The sequence below is a fragment of the Musa acuminata genome, chromosome BXJ3-8 (genome assembly GCF_036884655.1).
Source record: "Musa acuminata AAA Group cultivar baxijiao chromosome BXJ3-8, Cavendish_Baxijiao_AAA, whole genome shotgun sequence".
Classification (NCBI taxonomy): Eukaryota; Viridiplantae; Streptophyta; class Magnoliopsida; order Zingiberales; family Musaceae; genus Musa; species Musa acuminata.
Genome location: NC_088356.1, coordinates 37,713,069 through 37,734,709, shown reverse-complemented (window position 1 = coordinate 37,734,709; position 21,641 = coordinate 37,713,069). Strand labels below are relative to the sequence as shown.

Sequence of the window (21,641 nt, the reverse complement as noted above, 5' to 3'; positions counted from 1 at the left end):
TAATTTGGTTTAAATATATTTTGATTAATGATTCATGCTTAACAAACAAAATGAATGGATTGGTTATCCCCTGGGATAGAGTCTGTGATAATTGATATGAGAGCCAACTAAGTGTTGAAACAAAATATTTGAGACCTTGCATAATAAGGTGGTTATCCATTAATGGAGAAATATTATAGTGGGCATGTCACAATGTAGAGTCGAGTCGGATTTGAGACCTTTGTGTAACATCAATTTAGTCTCACATTGACACATAAAAAAGGAGTAATAAATTATTTATAAGAAAAACCGTCATAGCTACTAGACATGCATGATCTTCATCGTATGCTAGTTGACGCGATTGCCAAAATTTTCTAATGTGTTTACTCCTTGGGAATCTGATATATCCATCTAAACCAGTGGGAGCTTTCCATTCATCTTTTTCTCTTGTATATGCAAAACGTTCGAGGAGATTCTTTTTTTGTTTTTGTTTTTGGGGTGTCTGCCAACATTATGGGAATATCATATTTCTGTCATAGGCTCGTGACATTTTAAGGAAGAGTCAAATGCCCGCTTCTGCATTTGGCTGCTGGGGATGCTATAGGCTCTCACGCTAACTCGGATAACCTCCGTGTTGATTTATAAGGGTGTTTGATCTCCACAACCAACTTCAAAAATACTTGCAACAAATGCATGCCATGCCCGACGACACTGCGGATAAATGTTTGAAGAGTTCATTCCTTAATAGTATAAAAATTCCAATCATTTACGATTAGAAAAATATTATTTAAATCATCTATGGTTTGGAAAATTTTTCTTGGAGATGTACATTTGACCTAGCAAAACTTACTAGTTGATTTGGCAAACAAAAATATTTGCTTGATATGGTGTTTTCGACTAAGAACTGAAACACACTAACTACATGCTTAAAAGAATTTTCTAAGATCAAAATATTAGGCTGTTTTAAGGTTTACTCTCTTACCGACACAGTAGTAGACGGGTGCAGGGAAAAATAAAAAATAAAAATAACGGTGCCATAACTCTCAATACCTCATCCTTACTCTCGCCGACAGGGTTCAGAATTCTAAATGTGGGAGAGACTCAGGCGATTATGATAGTCTAACCAGCACCAAAATGGTCTAACATAATCCCTTTGGTGAGCAGAATTGAGAGTGAAGAACACTCGCCCATCAACTCACTGCGCTACCACCAGAATCCAGAGTTAGAAATACTTACGGTAAACTTGCCCCCAACCGAATGCTATCCCTATGGCTTCACCTGTAGATGTTCGAAGAAAAAGATCCAAAGAAGCAATGCATGAAGTGGAAAACTACTCTCCCTCTTCTCTACAACTCGGCCACCTACTCCACCGGGCTGTTTCATCCAAAGTAGGGATTACACTATAACAGTAACATTCTTGCTGATTCAAGTGAAGTTTGGATCATGAGAACAATTTATTTAACCTCAATCTTAACCAAACACAAATAATAATAATAAAAACTTCAATGTATGAACCAAATGGGCATTAATAATAATAATAATAATAATAACCAGGCTGTTTCTTCCAAGTATTTGCCTAATACAAACATCAATAAAACAACAAGTTCACTTTGTGTGCATACAAAAGCTGTAAACTGTACTATCATATTGGAGGAATGGTGAGCTTGATACCTTAAGCATTAAATCAACTATCAAACTTCAGTAAATAGATGGCATGACTTTATGTTCGTCTAGCTCCAATAACACATCCTCAAGGACACTTTCTTTGGATATTCGAGACTCCATGCTCCTCATATCTGTCACAAGAATATGAACAAGCAAAGAGTGGTTATAAGCTAACATGCATATATGCTTGAAACTGGCTAACCGTTGGATATGCATGCAAAGCTATAGTCATACTCCGCTTTGGAAAACCACAGTTGCTGAAATGATCCAAGAGATGCCAAAATGCTCCCTCCTATCCAAACACTGATTCATACATAATGGAATCCATTAAAACCACCAATAGTAATGTTGTTGAAGCAGACAGAAAAATAGAAATTAAAAAAAATTTCACGAGTTTCTTTATGGTACAAACTACAAATTGAGATGCTAGCCTGACTATATGTAACAAGAAAGTAGGTTAGTAAAGTGCATGTCACATATTGTGTTCTTGGCCTATTATACACCAGCGACTATATGTTGCACATCAAGCAGCAACATGCAGATGTATAAATTATGTGCACGCACAGCAACAAGAAACATGCAGACGTATAAATTACATTGCACATACGATAAAGCACGCTCACCTACAATATAAATTTATCCATAATAGTCAAACTATTATCAAATGGCAAAATAATGTCTCAAGTTATCATTGTCAGATAGAATGTCATATGATGGACATGAGATGGTTTCAAATAGGTCTTAACATTGAACTTGCACAAGATCTAAACAAGCTTTAAAGCTCAACAGCAAACTCTACTGAAAACACATTGGTTACGCTAACAAATGTATCCACAGTTACACACACATGAACAGACAAACGCACTAACAATTATACACATGAATGCATGCACACCAACATATACACCGTAAAAATTGTCAAGTCCAAGCCACATACCGAAAAAGAAATTCAGAAAAAGATGGGACGTCACCTATCTAGCAAGCACATCACAGTATATATCGCTTATCTACCAAGCATGTTAAACAATTGAAACAAGCTGAAACACAAAGGCCAGAAACCACCCAACGGAGCCAGATGAAGTTTTCTTGAACTGTTTAAAATTATTAGACACATTAGATATGCTTTTAAAAGACAAATCACTTAGATTGGAGCAACTGGAGTTTAAAATTATTAGACACATTAGATATGCTTTTAAATGACAAATCACTTAGATTGGAGCAATTGGATTAATGCCCAAAAATATTCAAAAAGTTCAACCTGAATCGCCTTTCTATTGAATTTCCACTAGCCAAAACCTTGACTCGTGCAGCTTGTGGAGCCTCCTGCAAACAACAGAGGCAGTAAGCATCCAACACTTGTGGCCTAGCCAATAAATGCACGTGATCTCTTAAGTTCTGTTTGAGGCATCCCAAAAATGTGTTATACATGAGAAGCTCCAAAAGTGAAATATATCAAGGACAAAAGAGCGTAGGGCATACAGAACCAAATCATTTTGATTTTTGAATGAAATAAAGCTATGTACAGAAACACATAAATAAGACAAGAAAGATAACTATCATTTATCAGCAGGCCACTAATCCATCCAAGGTGTCAGTTTTAAATTCTTTTGACCTTTTAGATATAGTAGTAATGGATCTTTCTCATATACTGCTAGTTATTGAACTCAGAAGATAAATGGAATTCTGACCATCTTTACCTCCATCAACTCCTTTTCAAGTCGCTCCTTAAGCTGCAGCATTGATGCTGTGCCACCAGCAAGCTGATATGGAAAACATTTATAGATATATTAGGACAAATAATAAAAAGCTACACAGAGAATGTGAAATGACCTACATGAATCTTCTCGTAAAGAAAGAACCGACGGAGTGAAAGAGGATATAATTCATTCCAAAGAATAGATCAACGAGACAAATCTAATTTATATAATTCTGTCAAGAAGATTAACAAGGTTTAGCTTAGGAGATCCATTAGATAAAATATTAATTGGAGTCCGGCTTGTAAAACGTAAGTTTCTATTAGGATAGAAACATCATATACAATATTAGACTTGACGAGAAAAGAAACCTTGTTCTACAAATCACTTCTCGTTGCCCAAGTTTGAATGTTAACTTAAAGGGTCAAATACTGCTCCAAATTTATGCTTGTAAAAACGAGGAACCTGTTTTTTGTTTTGTTTTCTTTCATTTATTCTGAAAATCACGAGTCACAATTAGTATCATGCTTAAGATTAAGTCATCTTTAAGTAAAATTATTTTAGTCAGAAATGAATTTCCTTTTCTATAAGGATTTTCAATTAATCCTTTTCATTATTCATAAGGCATTTGAGATGGCCGAAAAAGTTTCAGGATTGCTGGATTTAACCAAAAAGGCAATTGAGATACTACTACAAAGATGATTTGCACTAATTACAACACAAACATCAAACAAGATTTGCAAACATCCCAAGGACTAAGAGAAGTCCACAGGGAAATAAATTAGGATCTCAAAATGCAGGAACTAGAATGTCAAACCATATCAGGACTGGTTAGAGTCAACTAATGCTTCAAAAATAACAGTTAGGTATACCAGTATACTGCTGAATAGTTCCCTTTTAATGTCTGCATCACATCTGTTTATGCTCTCGATAACCTAAATGACAAGAATGAAAAAAAATTACAAAATGTATACACTTTATGACAAAAGTCAAGCTAAGCATGCTGAGAAGAATGATTCACCATTTGTGGAAGCCCACTAACAGAAGCGGAACCAGCAAAGCTCTCCATTCCAGGAATTGTCTAACACATGTATTGACCGAAAGAAAAAACAAATGTATCCATTAATTGTCTTAAGCTTACAGGAATAATTTTCTCATATAATAAGAAAAGTCAATCACTCAAATGTCAAATGACAGCAACAGAACCATGTAGCCAACTCCAAATAGTTGATCCTTTATGGCTATATTGTTGTTGTATAATATGAAAAGTCATTCAAGCTGTCCGTGCACACACAAACCATGAAAAAGAAACACAACACTTGGGTGCAACTACACCAGAAAAGTCAACACTGCCTAGCAGCGATTTCAATAGGCGCTCGAGCGAGGCGAGGTGAGACCCGAGCACCTTGCTTCATTTCTAGGCAGCACGCTTCAAAGAGGTGCCGCTTGGGTGCTTACCCCAGCCCAGGTGTCGAGTGCTTTAAGCAAGCGCCCGGGTTAAACCAGGCGACCGAACCAACGTTTTAGGTCTAGTTCGATCTCAGGTGCTTTAGTTGGTCCAATCGAACCAACTAAAGCACTAATATCAGCCTCCCAGCATCCCTCTCGAGACTTCCCCAACCCTAACCCTACTCGTGATTTCTTCTTCGTTGTCGTTGCCTCTCTCAGCTGCCGCTATCGCTATTGCTGCCACTGCCACCGCTCGCTGCCCCCGCTCCCGCTGCTCTCAGTCAACAACCTTGGTCTTCCTCTTACTCACACTCTTCTCACTTCGATATTATACTGTTAACAGTATACTACTAACTGTATATTAGTAACAGTATTTTTATTTATTAGATTAATAATATATTATTTTGATTTTAATACTATTAATTTTTATTTATTTGAAATTATTGTTAGGTTTAAGGATAATGACAAGTATACAGAGCAACTCAATAGATTCTCCAATGACATCAGAAAAAGATCATGCATTGAAGTATAATTATCCAAAGGATCCGAAAGATCCTAATGCAGTGACTTGTATATTCTGCAAAAAGACTACTAAAAGTGATATTTTTAATGTAAAATAACATATAGTAGGAAATTTCAAAAAAGCAACAGCTTACAAAAAGTATTCACCTGAGGTAAAAAAAAGAGTTATTGAGTTATATGAATAAAAAGAAGATGCAAAAGAATGAATCTTACGGGAATTTACTAGAAGATAATGTTGAACATCTCAGGGATGAAGAAGAAGATTATTCTATGAGTATTAACCCAAGTGGGAAAAAAGTATACGACAAAAAAGGAAAAGAAGTTATGAGTACTAAGAAGGGTAAAAAAAGGACCGATGAATCTATATATGTTTCATGGATCATAGAAGCAACAAGGGCAAACAGGAGGCTCAAAATTTAAACAAACAAATATAAGTGATACTTGTGATAAAGAAATAAAAAAAAGAACGATTCAGCACATCGCTCGCTTCTTCTATCAGGCCGATCTTCCCCTTAAGTACAACTTGTTTAGACAGTTGTAAGGAAATGATTGAAGTTACTGGAAGATATGGTGCGAGATTAAAACCTTAAAGTTATTATGAGATATGAGTTCTATTGTTGCAAAAAGAGTTGAATTATATAAATGACTTACTAAAATGTCATAAAGAATCATGGGCAACACATGGTTGCTCTATTATGTTAAATGCTTTGACTGACAGGAGACGCGGGTGTATAATTAATTTTATGATTAACTATTATTTAGGGACTATGTTTGTGAAGTCAATAGATGTTTCATCTTTTGTAAACCTGGAGACAAGATATATGATTTACTTGACAAGTTCGTGGAAGAAATTGAAGAACAAAATGTCGTTTAAGTCATAACCGACAATGGAAGCAAATATGTATTAGCTGGTAATATTCATCTTTTGAATTTTTTTAACTTTTTTAATTATTTTATCTTCAATTAAATATGTTAAACTATTAAGTCTTATTATTTTTGTTATCCTTTGTCTCAAGTAAATTAATTGAAACAAAAAGACAATACTTATATTTGCTCTCCATGTGCGGCACATTGTATTGATTTAATGTTGGAGGATATTAAAAAAATCTGAAACATCAAGAAAACTTTAGAAACGGTAATTTTTGTTGTTGAATTTTTTTATAATCATATTGGGGCTTCGAATATGATGAGAGAATTCACAAGCAATAAAGAATTAGTGAGATATGGTGTTACCCGATTTGCTACTTCATTCTTGACATACAGAGCGTGCATCGTCAAAAACATAATCTGAGAAACATATTTACGAGAAATAGGTGACAAGCAAATGGGCAAAAGAAGCAAAAGGCAAGAGGACTACTGATATTATCTTAGTGTCATCCTTTTGAAATCATGTAGTTTATATATTAAAGGTAATGGACCCTTATATTTGAGTCCTTCGGTTGGTGGATAAAAAAAATAAGTCTGTAGTGGGATATATTTATGAGGCTATGGATAGGACAAAGGAGACGATTAAAATGTCTTTTAATAAAAATGAAGAAAAATATGAGAACTTTTACAATCATTGACGAAAGATGAAATTGTCAACTTCATCATCCCTTACATGCAGCAAGATATTATTTAAACCCTGAATTATTTTATAAGATTAAATTTGTTGGGTTTGATGCAGAAGTTTTGGATGGATTATATCAGTGCATTACAAGATTAGTTTCAAGCCTTGAGGTGCAAGATAAGATTATTCGTGAATTATCTCTATATAAAAATGTCGAAGGTCTTTTTGGAATTCCAATGACAGTTCGATCCAGGACAACTACGTCTCTAGGTATTAATAATTTGATATAATTAATTTCATCTATAGTATGTTATTATGTTATTACTAATAATAACATAAATTTTGCAGTTGAATGAAGTCTATTAAGAAATTTCATCCCGAACTTAGAGCAATTTGCTATCAAAGTACTTCGTTTGACATGTAATGCTTCGGGTTGTAAGCGAAACTGGAGCGTCTTTGAGCATGTAAGGATCACTAAATATTTTTATTTCAATTAATTTATTTATTTAGATAGATGTATTAATATATTTTTAAATTATATGAAATGACAAATTCACTCAAACAAAAGAAAACGGTTGGAACATCAACGATTACACAATCTTGTTTACATAAAGTATAATCAAACTTTAAAGGCTCGTCATGATTTGTGAAATAGAATTGATCTAATCTCATTACAAGATATTGATGTTTTAAATAAGTGGTTTGTGGGATAAATGAGTGTCAACTTGCAAGATGTCGAAAACGAGCTTGTATTTGAAAATAATAAATTAATATGGGGAGATGTAGCAAGAGCTTCATGTGCTAAAGAATTACAAACATATACAAGACAGATGACAAGGAGAAAAATGAGTGCAAAAACATCAAGCTCGGCTCATGTTATTGTTGAAGACATAGAGAATGAAACATATTTTAATGAAGAGAAAGGATAAGAGAAAGAGGACGAATTCAATGAAGATGATTTGTGTGAAAATGATGATAATATTGATTATGATGAATGACTTTGATGTAAAATTTTATTGTTTTAAATTTTGAGACTTTTTGTTAATGTAACATTGTGATTTTGCACCTTAGATTTTCTTAATTTAATAACATAATTTTTATTTAAATAATTATATTTTATATTTTAGCGTCTCGGGCGTTTTTGGATCTTAGCGCCTAACGCTTTTTAAATCACTACTACCTAGTAAATAACAACATAGACTAAGGTTCTAGATACTTGGGGTCAGCTGCATGGATTTTTCCTACCAGTAAGCTAAATTTTATAAACAAGAAAACACCGTTAATGGCAATAATAATGCTGTAAGGTCCCAATTATCTGGAGTCAATAGACCGCATGACCCTTTTCTTACAATCGAGAATCAATGGTAATGACTTGATAGAGATAACGTTAATCGTGAAGAGTTAACTATGATACAAATAAATGATATCACATTGACCGATAAGTTTTTGGTGATTAATCTATTTGTATAGGTTTAATGAGGTTCTAATCAAGGAATTTGGTGATAGAGATCCTAATCACCAGCCCTCAGATCTAATTGGGCCTCATTTATGAGTTGGGCCCATAGTCAATGAAGATCTTCAGACCCATTTGCAGCAGTTATTGCAAGAAGACTCCTATAACAAAGGCCAAGAGAAGGAAATGTTTTGTAATAGTTCATAGCATGATCATTGTCCCGAGAAGTATATTTTGTATTGCAAAAGCATATCAAAATTTGTCAAAATATTTGTCCTTTACCTGCACTAGCGACGGATTAAACAAGACATCAGGAATCTTGAATCTATCTGCCCCAATCTCTATAGTTCTGGAGACCAAAATTTAGAGCAGTGCAGATACTTGTCAGTACTAATGCATGCTAACTTGCATTAAATGAAATAAGAAAAATAAAAGTCACAAGCATAAATTAGAGGTTAAAAGAGTTCTGACAATAATATTCAAGTGGTTGTCCATTTGAACTTTTAACCTGAGCAAGAGAGAAATAAGTATTCAACTTACTGCCCATCAGGAAGCTCATAAGGAGTCATAGGAACATTTGCATAGCCACTTTCTGCAAAATAACCAGTGTCAGCAACTTTCATATTCACATTCACAAAACAAACTGTGTTTTGAAGGTCTTCAGGAAAATCAAACTATGTAGTGCAACACCTAACCAGAACCACTCCCAACAAAACAAACTTCCATCCTCAATGCACATATGCAAAAGAGATACAGAAAAGCAACAAGAAGAGAATGACAACAAAAGAATATTAGAGTAAGCAAGAAGCACACAACTGTTGAATGGATGTCTTAGTGACTATGATGCCAACAAAGATATGAAATATTTTTACAATTGTCAATGAAAAATCATACTGACTACTGGCACGAAAAACCACAAAACAACAGTTTTATATTTTGTAAATAGGTTTCCAAAGAAGAATCACCAGAAGCTCCTTAAACCACAAAACATGCAAGTTCTATGCCAAAGTGCAAAATGATAGTTTCAAATTTTATGTTTCTAGCATCATTTACATATCAACAATAGACTCGCAGTTGCTATGTATCTTGTGCAAGTATCAAAACATGATACTCTGACAGAAGAATACAGGATTCACTCATGATCCAAATTGAATTTACCTTCAAAAGCAGTGTCAGGTACTCGGCAAACGGATTCCTTAATGTCACTAGCAATAGCTCGCTGTCAATCAGCAACATTAGCAACAATATGTGGATTCAAGAAAGTTGAATATGTACAGCAACAAAACAAAGAAACAAACTGAACTTGTACCTGGGAGTACAACTTGTAACTTTCAGTCGTATTTGGAATATCAAGGTCAACGGTCTGTTCACATGAAATCGAGAAACAAAATAATCAACTTCCTTTACCATGTTTACTGATCAGGGATCCAACAAATATAAACAAGATGCAGAATGCTGCAACAGTACTAATCCATTGTCAGAATTGCATGAGAGCATGGGAAATTTTTTATTTTTAGTAAAACCATGAAAATATGTTCAACCACAAACATGGCATAAGCACAAAATATAACAAACCATAAAGTTCTTATTACATGTCGGTTTACATGATTGAGATAATAGCATGTCTTGCATGCTATATAAACATATCAAAGCAGTTACTAATTATAATATTCTCAATAAATATATATGATTCAAAAAGTATATATAATATGTAATAACTACTTAACTATTGCAAAACATACTCTGTAACGAAAAAAAATATTTGGTGTTGTAAAAATAATGCATTTGAAAAATCTTCATTTTCTTAAATTTATAATCAACCTAATGTATACAATATAATAAAATAGAATGCAGTAGGGATCACCTTAAACTTGAGTAAATATCAATAAACCAAAGAGAAAGTATGGTACTTTTAAAGTGAACTTGTCTCAAGTAGTTCATTTAAAATCATAGACATGTTCTTCTTTGTTGGTTTGAGGATATTTATGGAAGGTTCTTTCACTCTACTATTTTTTGTTCTTCCCTCTATCGTTCTCTCATGGAGTCTCTCTCCTGAGTTCATACACCAAACTTGCTACCTGTCCTGGAGCAAAAGCACATCCCAAACTGTCAAACCTATAAAATCCAAAGAGGTGTAACTAAACAATTCAGTTGTATCTTATTCATACTTAAATCCAAGCCAAGCTTATCAGCTTTCGTGAAAACTAAGAATCACTTCAGGTCCACAAGATAGATATTGTCACGGACACAAACTTAACGAGGATTATATATTAGTGTCAACCTTTTCTAAACAGTACTACCCAATAGGAAAAAGATGGAGTGCAGCTTAAATAAATCTTCATGAAGTATTCATGACAATTGCCAAGATCCCTCATAGTAAAATCTGAAAGAGCATGTTGTCACTCCAACTAATATACAAGAAGTATATTTGTACTAACTCAGAAGGGATCTTTCATCATCATTTAGTCCATGGCATTTGGGCCAAAAATCTGGGTGGCAAAACTTTAGGATCAACTACCCGGAGAAACTACAATCTCCATATCACAAAACTTGAGACCCAACTAAGAGACATAATTATATCTTAACATCATCAAATGCAGTCCTAAAGAAAAGCCGATCTCCTATACATATGACAATGGAGACATGACAAATACACAACCTCAGTAACAAATATTGAACCGTTATTACATAGTTCATTAAATGAATGCCTCAGCAAAGTAGGACAAGAGCAGAAGTTGATTTCTATGGAAAATAATGCTTATTTCAGGACTCTATTTGACAATGAAATATATGTATCAGTGGAAGTTTCAATAGAATCTAACGGAAAAATATAACTAATGTTATAGTGATGTTTGAGAACAAAAGTTTAATGATAAAAAAGATGCAACTCCTTGAAAAATAGTAAACTCAACATTTCAAAAAATTGTCCAAAGAGAGATCTAGAATTCTAAAACTGATCGTTTGTGCTACTGGACTCTTCCAACCCAACATATACTCAAGTAGGACTCAGAAAAAAAATACAACTTAAAAATAGGACCCCTTAAAGGATTCCCAAGTAGAAACTATAAATAGTAAATGTATAAAAAATATGCAAAAAAGAGAAAGCAATCTGTCTTGGCTAAGATTATGCTTAATTTGATCCAAAATTCTAAAGCTGACCAACGGTGCATTCAGCTTGGTCCAGTCTTCAAAGTCTCAGAAGCCAAATGGATATGCTCACAGGTGTAGCAAATAACAATGAAGAAAACTAAAACAAACAACAAAGGTTACAGAATAGTTAACCAAATAAATAATTTTAAGGCCCACTACTGTGGCAGGATATACACAGTGAACTACCTGAAATTCACCTGGGCGTATTTCTTTCCGTTTAAATGAATATCTAGGTTTTATCTGAAACAAGAAGATGATCAGAAATCAGGCTTTAAAAGTTCGGCATAGGATATTTAAGATCATGTACATTCAAACTTACCATGACTCCCTTGCTTTCCAAGCTTTTCATCATGCAGTCAGTCAGAAATTCACCTCCAATGGGGGAAGTTGAAACAGCCTGCTTAGCATAGAACGAGTTAGAGCACAAAGAGCCCTTGTTCAACGTGAAAGATCTTTTACGCAATACTTCTAAAAGGACATCTGTACCAAGTTAAACTTATTCTCAACCAAGTGATTTGAAGAATAAGGCATGAACACACTGACAAACACACTGAGAAAGGCAGAAAACTGTATTTGTTTCCTTCTAATAGTAATTGATGTCAAAAATTATAAGCTACTAAACAAAAACAGAATAACAGTAAAGATTAAAGCTAGTAAGAAACTTATAATGTCATAATTCTTTGCAAAACAATCTCCACAATTAATTGCAGAATAAGATAGTCCATATGTTAGAACAGGAATAATAATTTTTAACCTCCAATTAGAACAAAAACAGGTAAAATATTATGAAACAAAATAATAGAAGTTTGAAAATAAAATCCGTAGGTGTCACCGTCTCTCCCCCCTCAAGAAAATCGCCCAAGATATAACTGAGATATAGATTCTCCTGCACACATGTTGTGGAGAATCAAGAGGATGCTTTGGCACCAGCAGAACCAAGGTTCACCTTACCGGTCCATATCGATGTACCAACTAACCGTCGACACGGTATGTACCGATGTACCATATGTCGATATACCTAAGCATACCAACGGTACGATAAAATTATTGAAAATAACTCCAATTTTTTTTTAAAATAGAAAAAAGTTGGATTAGGGTTTTTAAGTTGAAAATAAATATAAATTTAGTATAATTTTAGCAAAAATAATCTAAATTAGGAAAGATAGTGACACATATTTTTCGGGCTTGCGAAGTAACTTTGTGATACATTCCAGACCTTCCTTCCATTAATATTGAATTACCTACAAAGAGATTATTTGAATTATTAGATTATTTTTTAAATAACTTAAATTTTAAGATTCAAATGAATCAAGTAATCAATTGATCAATTGATGGATATACCTGATTCTACTACCAAAAAGAACGACGAGACTCCACGGGCGATGGATCGGGGACCTCGATCCTTTGTACATGTATATCAAATTATCAATTTGATATGATTGTCAAACCAAATCCTGAAAATGATCCCACAACATAATATATTGATATACCGTATGTCATTGGTGCATCAATGTAGTAATGGTCGTAGTCCGATCATCGTGAACCATATGTTCGAGGCGACTCATAAGGCAAGGACAATTGTGGTATGTATTGGTGCGAAGAATGGAGAATATCAGAACTTATACTTTCACCACTAATATGTTACTCTGCATCATAAGATCGATTATCGTACTGCTGCTTGTTGAAATATGACCAACAATCACCGTACTATCGTTGGCCATAAGATTCTCCAGAATACAAGGCTATGAATACAATGAGCTTCACTCTATGTCTACATCGTATAGGCTCTATTGCATTTGCTTAAAATCATCCCTTGTCTTCCCCTTCCTATTCCACTTTCGTGTATAAACTTGACTAATACCTCAACGAGCTTGATGATCTGAATCTTGGATGGCATATGTAAAACATTGCTCATCGGACCATTGTGTAGGCAGGACCATCGACTCGTCAGTGTCGTCACCATCATCGGTGGAGGAACTGCTATCCACGTCGTTGCCATATCTTTAGATCGAGTGGGTTGTTGAATGTGATTGATAAAGTGTCTCATCGCCCGACTTGATTCTTTCCAACGGTGCGGATGATGCTACTACCTTCCCCTTTGCCTTTCTTTTCCTTTGCACGCTGGGTGGGCGGTTGTGGCGAAGGAAAGGGTTTAAAAACCATTTTTCTATGGTGCAAACGATCAACTTGATCGTTTGAAATAGGGCAATTTGAGCCCTTAATCAGTAATGGTCGAAATCCGACCGTTAGCAATTGGTACAGGCCTCGTATCGCCCAACACGGGATCATGTAAAGGGTATCGCCCGGTAGAGGGCGGTCTGCATACCGATCCCCTATCGGACCAGTACGTACCACCCGTACCGAGTGGTATAGCCCAGTAAGATGAACCCTAAGCAAAATAAGCAAAAACAAACAAAAGAATAGGAAATGCATCTTGAAAGAATATGGGCTGCCATGAGTCCACAACATGGCAGCAATGGCTGAAACACCCACTAAATCAATGCATATGCATCACGTGTGCACGGATGAGGGAGTAATGTATGAAAATTACTCCTAAGGCAAAACGGTAAAAAATCCAAGGCAAAAGGCAGGGCCTTTATTGACGACTTCTTTAAATTCTGCTACGCTTACCTTTTAAAGTCTAAAATGATGTTCTATGATGTTCTTAATAAATTCAAGATCTATAAGGCTGAGGCTGAAAATCAACTTGATAGAAGATTTAAAATCTTAAGATCCGATAAGGGAGGTGAGTACACTTCAAATGAATTTGCTAAGTTCTGTGAAGATCATGGCATAATTCATAATGTGATTGCTCCTTCCTTACCTAAGTATAATAGTGTAGCTGAAAGAAAGAATGAAATCCTTTTAGATATGGTTAATGCATTGATCCTTAGTTCAATAATACCCCAAAACTTGTACAGGGAGGCCATCTTATCTACATGTCATATACTTAACTGAATTCCTCAAAAAGATAAAGAGACAGCTCCTTATGAACTTTGAAAAGACACAAATCAAGACTAAATTACTTCTAAATGTAGGGATGTATAGCCAAAGTCAATATCTCTGAGTAAAGGAAAAAGACAGGCCCTAAAAATGTTGTCATTGTAGAATATTCACTAGACACCAACACCTATAAATTCCTTGTAGTGAACTCTAGAATTTCTGAAATCTCAAATGACATCTTGACTGAATTTAGAGATGTATCATTTTTTGATAATATATTTCCTTTTAAATCTAGATTGCTACATGTATCTTATGTGATTCTTCTTCTTCTCCTATTTCAATAATTTTAGAACCTACCCTTTATTCTGAACCCAAAAAAAGCAAAAGAGCAAGGATTGGAAGGAATTTTGATGATGCTTTTGTCACCTATATGATTGATGATACACCCAATTCATTCCAAGAGGCCATTTGCTCTTCAGATGCTCCTTCCTGAAAGGAGACGGTAAATAGCGAAATATAATTTATTATTAGTAACCATACTTGGAATCTCACTGATTTACCCCTAAGGTGCAAGTGGATCTTCACAATTGAAAAATAGAAGACTCGGCTTGTAGCTCAAGGTTTTGGGCAAAAGGCTGACATTGATTATTGTGACACATACATGCCTATAGCACAAATTTCTACCATTCGAGTCCTACTTACTTTTACTTTTATGTTTTATCTATTAAACTCCTGGTTTATTAAATGGAAGTGAAGACCACCTTCTGCTTTTCTTCATTGAGATCTAGAAGAAGAAATTTATATGGATCAACATGAAGGCTTTATCATGCTCGGATAAGAAGAGAGTGTGCAAGCTGATCCGTTCCTTAAATGGACTCAGGCAAGCACCTAAGCAATAACATGAAATTTTTTATTATGTGATTCTATTCTTTTGATTCCAAATTAATAATATGATAATAGTCTTTATTGTAAAAAGATAGGAAATAAATTCATTCTATTTTGCATTTATGTTGATGATATATTGATTCATGCTTCTAATCTAGATATGATCATTGAGATCAAATCTTTCTTATCTGATCATTTTGATATGAAGAATCTAGGGGAGACGGATGTTATTCTATGAATGAAAATTCTTTAAATCTTTTGAATCTATGCTTTTAGATCAATTGCATTATACTTAACAAATCTTGAAAAAATTGGATATACTGACTATTCAACTATAACTATATACTAATTTAGTTAAAAATATTGGTATCCTGTAGATCAAGAAAGATATTCTCATATCATTGGATCACTTCTTTACTTATCAAATAGAAACAAACCTAATATCTCTTATGTTATCTTCAGACTCAATAGATATTCTCATAACCCTAGTTTAGCTCATTGAAATGCCCTTAAGCGAGTTTTTAGATACCTTAAGGGTACTTTTGATTATGGACTTAACGTTGCATGTATCCGTCTGTTTTTGGAAGCTATAATGACGCTAAATGGATTTTTGATTCTTTAGATAGTAAATCTATATCTAGATATAATTTTACTCTTGGTGGCAGTGTTATATCTTGACAATCTTCCAAACAGACCATAATTGCCAGGAACACCATGGAAGCTAATTTTATGGCACATAACACTACTTGTATTAAAGCCGTATGATTTAAAAATCTGATTTTTTTCTCTCTTCCAATGATCTCTAGCCCTATTCCTCTTATTTTCATTCAATGTGACTACAGAGCTACAATATATTCTTGTAAAAAGAAACTCATAAACATTAAGATGGGTACACATATAAAGATCAAACAAAAGTCAATTAGATGGCTAAATTCTCACTCCGTTATCTTTATTTTTCATGTTAAAACTGATAATAATATACTTGACTGCCTTCCTAAAGACCTAAATAGGACTAAGGTCCTGATGTCATCGAGGGGAATGGGTTTTAACCTAGAATGAGAATTCTAGTGGTGGGAACTCAACCTCTGTAATAGAAGATCCCTTGAGTAAGGTTCAAAGTGGCAATTTCAAAGTGGCAATAGCAAGTTGATTGATTGGCTAAAGAGCACATTGGTTAGCACTTCGAAGCAAATAGATAAAGTTTATCTCCAACTCCATCCCTATGGTGATTAGTACTCTTGTGTAGAAGTATAGGAGGTATGACTCTGAAAGAAAATCGAGACAGTATTTTTCGTGAGATGTGGTTCTACAAACATCCTTGGTAGGACTCTCCTATATAAGAGGATTCATAGACGATCACGGTTAAGGATCTAAGCAATCCTCAGATTCTCTTATTAACAAATAAGAAACTCATGCATGATCATTATCGCATTAATACGCGAGGATGTATTTCACATTGCGTGAGTTAATTGAAGTTTAGATAAAAGGAATGCAGTTCAAAACCTGATTCACTTTATTTCCTTCAAATGGATGCTCAATTCATTAAATGAGTCATCTTTGAAAAGACCTCATTGACTGCATAGTAGAAACATCCACAACAATCTTCATTTTGTTCTTCATTTTATTATTTATTTATTTTAAAATAATTTATGCTTGTTAGAGCATTTAATGGGAAAAACCATAAATTATAAGTTTACCCTTGCTTTTTATTGTTTTAAATTTATGATTTTACCTTCATTTTTATCATTTCTTTTAAAATTACGAAATGTCCTTGCCTTTTTACCATTTTACCTTAGGAGTAAAACCCATATGTTACTCTCTCACCCACACATGATGCATGTGCATTTTCTGTGGTGAGCATTTCAACCCATTGCTGCCACATGGCGCACTGATAAGCTACCACATTGCAATCCCTAATTGGCTAGAAAACCTATAAAGAACCCTCTTTTCGTAGCTTTTCAAACTCAGCTCCATTACTATCAAACCTCTCTTTCAAATTACATCTCCTATTTTTCTATTTGTTTTCTCTTGTTCTACTACTGTTGGGTCCTCCTTATTCTTCATGACGTGTGTGCATGAGAATCTATATTCCAATTATATCTTCGGTGATTTTCTCAACAAGTGACAGCACACAACGGAGTGTACACTTAGAAACAATGACTACGTGCCACTAGGTTTTATTTTCTAACTTCTATTTCGTTTAAAAATATTTGACATGTTTTTGTTCCAATAGAAGGTTAAAAATTATTATTCTTGTTCTAACAATCCAAGCATATGTTTAAACAAATAGAAAAGGAATATGCTTAGATTGTTAGAATGGGAATAATAATTTCTAACCTCCAATTAGAACAAAAACAGGTAAAATGTTATGAAATGAAATAGAAGTGAGAAAATAAAACCTTAAGGCATGTGGTCGTTGTCCTAAGCAAGGTCTGCCATACCGAAACGTACCGTCCATACCGGGCGGTACGTACCGGTCCGACAGGTTACCGGTACGCGGACCGCCCAGTACCGCTACAGGGCTATACTGTAGCACTGCTACAGTATGAAATAAAAAATAAAAAAATTATTCGGTACACCAGGGTGTACCACTCGGTATGCCCTGATGTACCGCCCGGTACACCGGTACCATACCGTACCGAGCCCAGGTCGAAACGCCGGTACGATACGATATAGCGAACCTTGGTCCTAAGCATATTCCCATCACCTTATGTTGGCGCTTGTCGATAAGACCACCCAAGATACAATCGAAATGTAGATTCTTCTATGTGCACGTCATGGAGAATCAAGAGGATGCTGCAGCACCAACAGAACAAGCAAAAACAAACAGAAAAAATATGAGATGTAGCTTGAAAGAAAGATTGGAAAGCAATGGAGTTGAGTTTTTTGAAAAGCTGTGGAAAGAAGACTATTTATAGGTTTTCCAACGAATCAAGGGCTGTCATTTGGCAGCCTATGAGTGCGCCATGTGACAACAACAAGCTGAATCGCCCACTGCAATCAACACACATGCATCACGTGTGCATGGTTGAGGGAGTAACTTAGGGCATTACTCCCAAGGCAAAATGATAAAAAATCAAGGGCAGTTTTATAATTTTTAAAAGAAACAATAAAAAATGAGGATAAAATCGTAAGTTTAAATTCAAAAGGTCAAAAGTAAGGGTAAACCTGTAATTCGTGGTTTTCCCCATTAAATGCTCTAACACCAAACCATGCTAGAGCAGTGCTAGATTGTGCCTTGGCAAATGCTGTCAATGTGTGGCACCACAAACAACCTTAGCAGCACAAGAAAAGCAAGGGACACCAAAATCCTTTTATGTTAATAAATTAGAATTAGTACCTAGTCATGCATCTGTATGATCATGACAGAATTGGAGAGTGAGCAATAAGAACTCAAAACACAGCAGCTAAAACAACCCTACATAAGCCACATTCTCATAATTAAAAAATGCAGAATTGATAATTTGAGAAGCAGCAGACAAGGTATTTTACAGATATATCAACTTGAAGTGTTTAGGAAAAAGCCAGAGAGTATATTTTAGATTATGAACTGATAAAGATAGAATAAGGCAGAAAAAGACAAGTACTATGCTAATAAATTTAGAAACTGAAGATTTGACAGGTAGAATACCTATGCCAGTCAAAGACATCTCAAAATCTAAAGCAAGTCAAACAGTCAAGAGAATTTTAGTATTTTAAGTTCAAGAAAGATAACTTCATCGCTTTCAGGATGCCAAAATGAGATGGCAGGTAACCATACTATCAGGACAGTATACGCTTAAATGATTAAAGCTTTCACAAACAGATAATTACCTTCTGGAGCACATAGCCATCATGTACTGCTGCTATGGTTGTGGACCCACCCCCGCTGAGCAAAGGGAAAAACAGAACTATTACTAAATAGCTAATATAAGGCACTGAATGTCTAGGCTTTCTAAGATCATCAGGATATATCAGTAAGAGATCATGGAAGAAACATAATATGGGAAACAAGAAAATTCTCATCATCGAATTTAATACTACAAACCTTTTAAGAAAAATAACAAAAGCCAACTACAAAATTACAAGAATATATAGAATGCAGCATCAGAGTATCACAATTGTACAAGGAACTTCAGTAACAGAAAATACAGAATTGGATGATGACACTACATAATGATTTTTCTCATCAACTGCTGATCAATTTGTGGGACATAAGAATGTGACCTTGTGAAATTTTACAATCATTCATGTCAACATTTAACTTCAACCTAACTTGCCACTTAGATGAATCCGAAAACCAAATGAATAATCTTTTAAAATTACCTGATCAGGCAAAACTATTTAAGCTAATAATCAAGGGCTATTATTACCAGAGTAAGACCTACAGTGATGTTGCCTGCTCATAGATATCATAGAACTTACTAGGCAGAAATTTAGGCATTGAATATCTATCATTACACCAAGGTCTTGGATACCTTTTCATGGAATTATGCAAGATAGAAATTACCAGTAACAGATCAGTATCTTTAGTTGTCTTCTTATACTGACTACTAAGGTATAAAGACAAACCATATAGCTTTACTATCTGATACACTCAAATACAAGAACTTTGCATGTCAATGTTCTTAGTTTACTTCATCATGCCTTAGGCTTGATCTATTTAGTTGGAGGTGGTTCGTAAAGGTAAAGAAGTTTTCAACTGAATTACTGATACACCACCAGTATTTTTACCAGAGTACTATTTCTACAAAATAAGGAGCATGAACAAATATTCACTTGATAAAGAAACATAAGTATCATTTTTCACTGAATCTAAATAATCCAAAGTTGCTAAAAAAAAGTTTCATTTGTGCATGCAAAAACACCATAATATATTTTAAATGCCCTCAACTTATTTACCACAACTCAGAAGCCAAAATGCCCCAATCGCCAGCAAAACCTGTCTAATAGCACATAGGGTGATTTTGATAAAGAGCTTCATAGAAGGCACGATAAGAACTTATATGAATGATGCCAGCAAGTAAAATCAAGTTACTTAGGTGAAAATGAGGTTGACACCAAACATATAACCACATCAAATATATTCATCAATAGAACTGCCACATACAAACTGGAAGACAAAAAAAGTATAACAAATAAATTTAAACATTAGGTCCTACCTGTCAACTACCAAAGATGTAGCCCGACCAGAAGCAAAAGATGTAAGGACCTAGAAATTTTGACCAAATCATCAGAAGTAACAATTGAATTTCTATCCAGATGTGCAACTGAAGAGAATGAAGGAAAAAACACATGTGGAAGACACTGATTGTGAGTATAGGAGAGACAAAATCATACAGCATTTTTAGCTAAAAATAAAGCAGGGACTTTGTAACTCTCAAACATAAGCTCAGCTGCTCTGCAAGTCAAATAGTATGAGTTAGAAAAAGTAAAATAAAAAAACATGTCAAACATTAGAACCAAAGTAATTCAACAGCTTGAGGCACAATAAGGCAGTAATATTTCCTGAAGCCTAGGTGCAAAGCAAGCAAGCACCTCATTGAACAAAGGTGCATTAAGGATGACAAGTAATTAGAATATGATTACAAAAGCTATTTTGTTCACTGCAGAACTCATGAACATGAAGAATATGAAGATGAGGTTCACATCTTGGAAGAAGGAAGATTACTGTAGTAATGTAATAGCAAAAACAGAAATGCAGCAAGAAAAAAAAGCTAAAATAAAATAACAGAATGATAAAAAAAAGATAAAAATATAAGCACAGAAATGGCAGAAGGAATAAAAAAGCAAGAGTAGAGAAATATAAACACAACAAAGAAACAACACTCAAAAGCTAAATTTGAGTTGACTTGTTTTTTACATACATGCATCTTTAGTCCACCAAGTAAGCTAAATAATTGTAAGTATACATCATATTCCAATATGATAGAGATCATGTAAAATTATGATGTTATCCATTGTGGCTGCCAAAACAAAAGACTATACAGTACAAATCCTACAGCCTTGAAAGCATATATGCCTAGATTACTTCTAGTGGCATTTGGCATAGGAATGGATAAAGCAAATTACTTTTCTCTTTGTTGGGGAGTGTTAAAAGATGGTTCTGCAAGTAGCATGGGATGCTCTTTTGGATCAATTAGAAGGCGTTCCCTGCAAAGGATATCACACTAACCATGTTATTAATTGTCAAAAATGATAAAATATTGTGCTCACGGAAAGAAAAACATATAGCACAAACAGTTATCTTTACTAAATATAACCAGTTTGCACATTTAGTATAATTTCAGCTGACACCTACTTCATTAAAAATACTTCCAAGTATAAACATACTCTGTCACATAAGGAATGTCTTAGAAACATTTTATTTCAC

General features: G+C 34.4%; 1 protein-coding gene across 1 annotated transcript in view; it reads right to left on the bottom strand.

Annotated features, from left to right (window-relative positions):
- Window positions 1-1,489: 1,489 nt before the first annotated feature.
- LOC103994763 (actin-related protein 4) overlaps window positions 1,490-21,641 on the bottom strand; it is a 22,066-nt gene continuing 1,914 nt past the window's right edge. Inside the window, exons 5-20 of the mRNA XM_009415192.3 lie at window positions 21,341-21,421; window positions 20,609-20,669; window positions 20,431-20,480; window positions 19,103-19,157; window positions 11,781-11,858; window positions 11,648-11,701; window positions 9,621-9,674; window positions 9,470-9,530; window positions 8,852-8,903; window positions 8,594-8,660; window positions 4,360-4,419; window positions 4,211-4,273; window positions 3,342-3,404; window positions 2,903-2,967; window positions 1,879-1,947; window positions 1,490-1,775 (exon numbers count right to left, since the gene is read on the bottom strand). Coding sequence (XP_009413467.2) covers window positions 1,730-1,775; window positions 1,879-1,947; window positions 2,903-2,967; window positions 3,342-3,404; window positions 4,211-4,273; window positions 4,360-4,419; window positions 8,594-8,660; window positions 8,852-8,903; window positions 9,470-9,530; window positions 9,621-9,674; window positions 11,648-11,701; window positions 11,781-11,858; window positions 19,103-19,157; window positions 20,431-20,480; window positions 20,609-20,669; window positions 21,341-21,421 — 979 coding nt within the window. The 3' untranslated portion in view covers window positions 1,490-1,729. The remainder of the gene's footprint in view (window positions 1,776-1,878; window positions 1,948-2,902; window positions 2,968-3,341; window positions 3,405-4,210; window positions 4,274-4,359; window positions 4,420-8,593; window positions 8,661-8,851; window positions 8,904-9,469; window positions 9,531-9,620; window positions 9,675-11,647; window positions 11,702-11,780; window positions 11,859-19,102; window positions 19,158-20,430; window positions 20,481-20,608; window positions 20,670-21,340; window positions 21,422-21,641) is intronic.